The 6,991-nt window shown below is 40.8% G+C and overlaps 1 protein-coding gene across 1 annotated transcript in view; it reads left to right on the top strand.

Moving 5' to 3' along the window:
• Window positions 1-508: 508 nt before the first annotated feature.
• Window positions 509-6,991, top strand: part of LOC104965033 (poly(A)-specific ribonuclease PARN-like) — a 9,014-nt gene continuing 2,531 nt past the window's right edge. Inside the window, exons 1-2 of the mRNA XM_010793974.1 lie at window positions 509-711; window positions 821-939. Coding sequence (XP_010792276.1) covers window positions 542-711; window positions 821-939 — 289 coding nt within the window. The 5' untranslated portion in view covers window positions 509-541. The remainder of the gene's footprint in view (window positions 712-820; window positions 940-6,991) is intronic.

The following is a 6,991-nucleotide window of genomic DNA, read 5'->3' as shown; positions in this document are numbered from 1 at the left end:
TTTGTAGTTGGTATGTATATTTTAATTGAAAAAATCTGCTGCTTATGTTATTTCTTTTGTTATAGCATTTTATAAATTATAATATTGGTGTTAATGTTCACTTTANGAAGTCAAATGTAATACCTTTTAAAACTGTTAGACCCCAAGCCTGTTTTTCAGGTCTCAGGCTCGAAAATGACATTTCCAGAACAAATGACCATAACTACATTTCTAAAAAGGGGGAAATTAATAATATGTAGTTATGGTCATTTGTTCTGGAAATGTCATTTTCGAGCCTGAGACCTGAAAAACAGGCTTGGGGTCTAACAGTTTTAAAAGGTATTACATTTGACTTCAGGATTCCTGCATATACCCTGTGTTATGTCACTTATAGGTAACAGCTGTTATGTCACTTATATGTAACAGCTTTCGAACACGACACAAGGGTTAAAGTGGCCAATTGATTGCTAATGTACTTGCAGGGTTTTAGTTGTATCTTTATTAAAAAAAAAGCCGGAACCGGAATTGTTAAATGTTAATGCAATGATCTGGTCCCGCAGCGATGAACACCAGCCGCTACGCAGAGAGCTACAGGATCCAGACGTACGCAGAGTACATCAAGGGGAGGCAGATCAAGGAGAAGGTGGAACAGACACCCAAAAGTTGGGGAGACGACAGCTGGACCAAACCAAACTACACCCCCGCTACCTCTGCTGGGTTTGGATACCCCAGGTACACCCATGCTGCGTTTTCAACGGCACATTCAGTGGATTTACCCTGGAAGTTCTGCAGTTTTAATGTATATTGATGCCTTTTTTTTTTAATGGTGTTTCTGCTCCAGGAAGCGCAGCGTCAGCCCCGCTATGGGGGAGCCGGGGACCGGAGACGCCGCCATGACGGACGGCTGGAGGGACTACGCCTACCCCGACAGCACGGGCAGCAAGAAGATGAAGACTGATGGTGGGTGACGCACGCTTCCTGCTGCAGTTTGGTAACATGAAGCCGTTTTTCCCAGAAAAGTGTCTTTTTATTTTGTTATTATTTAACCAATTTCGCAACATTTATAAAGGTGACATTACGTTTATTTGAGTAAATACTTTTTACAAAGAGTTTCCACGGGTGCTTGAATCCTTGAAAATGTTGCACTTAAAGGGGGGGAAATCAAGGCTTCTGAAGTGTTAAATGTGTACAGAAAAAGGCACAGTGCACTTGATGTCGAAATTTGAATTTAAACAATATTTATTTTTAGTTAGATAATGGGCTTTATCCTGCTGTCAGCACGTGTTTCTCTTTGTTTTTACGCCACCTGCCTATAAAGTATAAAAGTAATTAACCTTGATCTGTGTCTCAAACTATGCTGTCTTGTGTCCTTTGAATTGAATGTGAAAGTGTGGCCATTCTCTTTATAATAACATCATTAATGCAGACACTTTTATTTAGTTTGTTGTCACTAATGGCGCTTTTCCACTGCCGCGTGTAGCACGGTTTAAGCATGCCGTGCCAAACCTGGCCCGTTTTTGGTTGCGTTTCCACTAGGGGTAGTTCCGGCTAACGGGTGCTTTTTCACAGTTTTTCTGGCCCCATAAAATCGTGGTTCTTTCCCGGCCAACAACCAGGCTGAGTCTAAACTAGAGAGANGCTTGACTAGGTTTTTCCGAGTGGAGGCTGGCTTGACCGCAGTCTAAAACTAGAGAGAGAATCGCTGTCAAAGGGGGCTACAACTACAACAAGATGAACATATTTGACCGTGATTTAATTGTAATACACGTTTCAAAATGATGCCGAAGTAACAACATACTGATACCGGTTAGTAAAAACCATGAATTAATGCTTTGACAAGTCTGCAGACAGACGGCAGGCGAAAAATCTTTTAAAATGCGTGTTTTCTAATGGAGNCAAAGCTTCAATGATTGCCTATAAAAACAACATTAAACATTAAATAATCAGTTGATTCATTTCTTATGGCTCTATCTGCAGCTTTTCCAGAGTCATTTCTTATGATTACATTTTCCCACAGGCCAACAACAGCTTCAAGAAAACTATTTCCCTCAAAGAGAAACCAAACATGCCCTGTTGTCGTGAGAGAGAAAGTGCAGAAGGAAACATCCATTAAACTCAGTGTGCTGCTCTGTGATGCTAGTTCAGATACTTGGCATCTCATCTTGGGTGAAAGGTCATCAATGTTTGGGCTCAGGCTCTGAGCTGAGGAGACCCTCAGGATGGAGTGAAGGTGAGAGTGCAATATACCGGAGGGCCAGATCTAATAGGAATTAGAAACTATCCTGCGGGCCGAAATGAAATCCACAAAGGGCCTGATTTGATGTGATTTGAATCTTCAAACAAATGCAGAACTCTTTGCTGTGAGATCTGTGACTTTAACACTTCATTATTTCTTACCTCGTGTGAGTCCTGTTTTGAACTCTGACCTTTTATAAACGCCAATAGATTCAAAAGTCACTTCATCACTTTGCATTATTATTCGTGTTGTAATCTACCCCGTAGCTCAAACCTTTGAATCTTTGAACTCTAATATTTGTGGACATGTAAACATCATTTAGTCAACGTGTTTTTAGAGCTCTTTAAGCCGAACGAAAGCACCTTGAGATCCGAGTAGCTCGGAGTCAGGAAAGTACTTTCACTTATTTAAGTGTTATTTACACTTCATTTTTACTTCACTTCCATGTCCTGCCCCTCTCTACTTCTACTTCTCTACACTTCAGAAGCCCATGTTGGGTTTTTCCTCCACGGCAGCTTTTTGAGGATGACAATGAATCTTTGAAATTCAAGATTCAATATTCAAGGTTTTATTGTGATTTGTACGGTGTAGGAATGCCAATAACAATCTTAAGTTACAGGCTCCTCCCACAAGAGAAGAGTCTAAATACAAGTCAACTCCTTTTCTCTTTTAACCCCCTTCAGTCACATCCGAAAGGCCAACACTCTTAAATCCTTCAAATACATCTCTCAAAACTCTCACACACACACACACACACACACACACACACACACACACACACACACACACACACACACACACACACACACACACACACACACACGTATTCACTCTGGCTTTCTTACTCTTGTTCGCGCTCCTCGTGCTGGTGGTGTGTGTGTACGGCGACCTTGAGAGCCTTGAAAGGCGCCTCTATAAAATGAATTATTATTATTATTATTAACGCTGATCAATAACTCTCCACTTTACTCGCAGCTGGATGAGGAATACTGTTTATTTATTTTCTGTTTTCTTTGAGCTGTTTGTGTTTCAGTTTTTATGTAAAGCGTCTTTGAGCACCAGGAAAAGCGCTATAAAAACCCAATGTATTATTATGATGATGATGAAGATGATGAAGTTGCAGACGGATGAATGTTCTGGATGTTCTTCACAGAGCTCATGTGTTTAACAGTCTTTCATTTCCTTTGGGATGAGACTGTCTCTGAGTCTGGTGGTTTTACATTAATGTACACAATGTACACAATATCTGTTTTCTTCTATGATTACTGCAGGATTGTATTCTATATTTTATGTAAATACTGCAAAATGTCACTATATTTGTTACTATTTATAATATTTGTTAATGTTGTTATAGCTTTCTTATAATAGTTATCTATCTGTGAGATATCTCTAAATTCAAATTATGTTCTTGTGTACTTGAGTAAATTACTCAGATCTTGTATTTGAGTAAAAGTAGAAGTACTCAGATCTTGTACTTCACTATATTTCACTATATTCTTTATTATTTCGAATATTTGTTTATGTTATTAAAATAGTTTTCTATCTGTGTTTTTAATTATTGTTTGACCTTTATGTATGCACCATGACACCAAGTCAAACTCCTCACGTGTCCCACCTGGTGATAAACCGGATTCTGCGGTAAATTGATTTGTAACAGGTGTTATAACTTCTGTTTTGTTTCACTCACCTTCCTGAAGCACCGCGGCTTCCCTGTTGAACGCACTATTTTCCCGGTACACAGATTGAGGGTACGGGTACTCTGTTTTCGCCACTGGGTATCCCGCGTGCAGGTTGTAGTGATACGCGTAATGGTTCATTTGCTGCCCGGAATAATGCTGCTGTTGCGCCGCCGCAGCCGCGTAAAAATCCTGCGCTCCGCCGTGGAGAGCTCCGTGCCCGCTGTAGAAGCCCAAATCCGGGGAGGAGGACTCCGGGAGGGTCGGGGAATCCTTGGAGGTCGCGATGGAGCTCATGGAGAGGGAAGGATTCTTCTTGTTCTCCTGGAAGGAAGGAGAGGAGAGCGCGTTCATGTCGCTGCGCGGCGCGGAAAGTCTGGCGGCTCCAGGGCGCAGCAGCCGGGTTCCAGAGCTCCAGGAGGATAATTACAGGGCGAGCCGAGCCAAGCCGGGCCGGGCAGGACGGAGGAGGCTTCTGATTGGCTGTCACCACACCCCCCTGCCCTGAGGACACCCTGTCTGTCGCCGCTCTGACTCGCTGCTCCTCCCGCAGAAACCTCAGAGACTGAGAGGGGGAGAAGTATTCTGTGTTTCGGTAACAGTTATTGTACAAGTACAAGATCTGAGTACTTCTACTTTCACTCAAGTACAAGATCTGAGTACTTCTACTTTCACTCAAGTACAAGACCTGAGTACTTCTACTTTTACTCAAGTACAAGATCTGAGTACTTCTACTTTTACTCTAGTACAAGACCTGAGTACTTCTACTTTTACTCAAGTACAAGATCTGAGTACTTCTACTTTTATTCTAGTACAAGATCTGAGTACTTCTACTTTTACTCTAGTACAAGATCAGAGTACTTCTACTTTGACTCAAGTACAACATCAGAGTACTTCTCCCACCTCTGCCCTGTTGTGTTATGTGCAGTCTCTCTGTACTGTACGCGTGTTGAAGCCTATAAACAATGTGCTGATGTGGGGAAATGGTCGCTCTGGTGTGTGTCTGCAGCCTCTTTGTGTCTCTGGATCTGAACTACATCACTAGAGTTTTAGGCCTCGTGGTAAAACCGCTCAAACAGCCTGAACTCACTCAGTGTTCACCTCATAACCGGCAGCCAACACTCACAGAGACAGAGAGTTTTATTTATACGAGAGCGTCTTTAACCCATCAAATGTGGTTCATTCACAGCGTCAGCCTGTTATCTGCTAATGCTTCTGCCAGACAGGTATTAAAGCTAATTAGGTTTACGCTTAGTTTATTCTGCTGAAATTAAGGATGGCAACTTGAACGTGTAAGAAATTAACTGTGGGGGATATCCTGATTAAAGCTCACAGTAAAATAAATAAAAATTATTTAATATAACTTTAATATAATTAGAAGCAGAGGTTATAATTAAAATATGACTGTTATCAGTATGAGATGGGGAGTCTATCATATTGTCAACAATGTAGATGTAAATATTTGTTGAGTTCAAATTGTGACATCGTATATAGTACATCTATTAAAAATGAAATTAATAACAAATATAAGGGTTTGGGGTGATGCCCTTCAAAATGAAATCTGCCTTAAAGATGGTATAAATAGCTATAATAACATTTTTGAGTTATTATAATTATTGACTAACTAAATTGAGATTATTTGTATGTTTGCAAACAACGAATAAGTATAAAAAAAGCAAAATAAAAGCAAAATACACGTCCAAAAAGTTGTAGAAAGAAGGTACACAATTATATGTATGAACTACTACCCCTTCTCCATTACAATTAACTTCATATTTGTTCATATACACTTAATATTCATCATGTATAATACATATGAAAAGGCATATTATAGCCTGAAAATGTTAATTCCATTATATTTTAATAGTGGGTGACTGCAATAAAGTTTTAGAGAAACAAATGTTGACTTAAATGTCAGTATCATTTAAAGATCTAGGAGACTATAATGTTATACATGGGAAAACCAACAAGAAATACAAAATGAGCAGAAGTTATAATGTACTAAATGTCCTGCATGAAACCAGCCCGCCAGCACAGCTCTTAAAAATTCACATTGGTCAAAGTCAAGTATCTCGCTCCTCAAAGTCCTCATCTGTTCACTGCCATGCATGGTTTGTCCCTGAAGGTAAACAACGCCTGTACACAGAAATAACATCGAGTGCCTGCTCTCACGGTATAAATAGCCTCAGGATTCTACAACTACATGAGGTCAGAGCGATCAGGCAAAGGGCAGAGTTGAAGCCATGCAAACTGTTCAAATGAATACATATTACAAAGCCTGATTATAGGAGACATGATAGGGAATGACCGTAGCAAGAGGCGCTTTCACACCGGAGTACTTTTCCCGTTTAGTTCCGTTAGTGCCTGGAATTTTGCGTTCACACCAAAAAGAAAACTTAGTTCAGAGAACTTTTACCCCCATTTTTAGTGCCTGCTAGAGAGGTGGGACTATCCTGGGGAGAAAAAGGTACCAATTTCAATTGGCTGGGCGAATTGCAAACCACGCCCCGTAAAACTGGGAAAAGTTTTGTGAAGCCGCCATTGTATTTGCTGGCATTAGCATTAGCATTATTAGCATTAGCCCAGCGCACCAACGGAGAGAGAATAACTTATGGCAACACAAAAAAAAACATGGGAGCGGTGGAGTGAGGAGGTGTTGGCGTTCTGGCGATTTACGGGGACTTCCGGCCGGGGACTTCGGGCGGCAGTATACGCCGTGAAGTTGTTTGCGGCCTGCCAGTAAACCCAAAGCAGAAGAAGAAGAAGTGACGTCAGCGGCTTCATTTGCGTAATCTTCCCTCAGGGAACTTATTCCGGTGTGAACGCGATCTGTACTTAGTTCCATGGGAGTACTACGTGCTGGCACTAAGTGCTGGGCACTAAGTACGGCAAAGTACGGTGTGAAAGCGGAACTAGATACTTTTTTGTAAAAGTTAATCTGATTCTTCTGGAAATCAATCAATCAATCAATCAATCAATCAATCAATCAATGTTTATTTATATAGCCCAATATCACAAATGTTACATTTGTCTCAGTGGACTTCACAGTTTGTACAGAATATCAGTTTGACAATACGACACCCTCTGTCCTTAGACCCTC

The sequence above is a fragment of the Notothenia coriiceps genome, unplaced genomic scaffold (genome assembly GCF_000735185.1).
Source record: "Notothenia coriiceps isolate Sejong01 unplaced genomic scaffold, NC01 NC01_scaffold00037244, whole genome shotgun sequence".
Lineage (NCBI taxonomy): Eukaryota > Metazoa > Chordata > Actinopteri > Perciformes > Nototheniidae > Notothenia > Notothenia coriiceps.
This window is presented reverse-complemented; position numbering and strand designations above follow the sequence as displayed.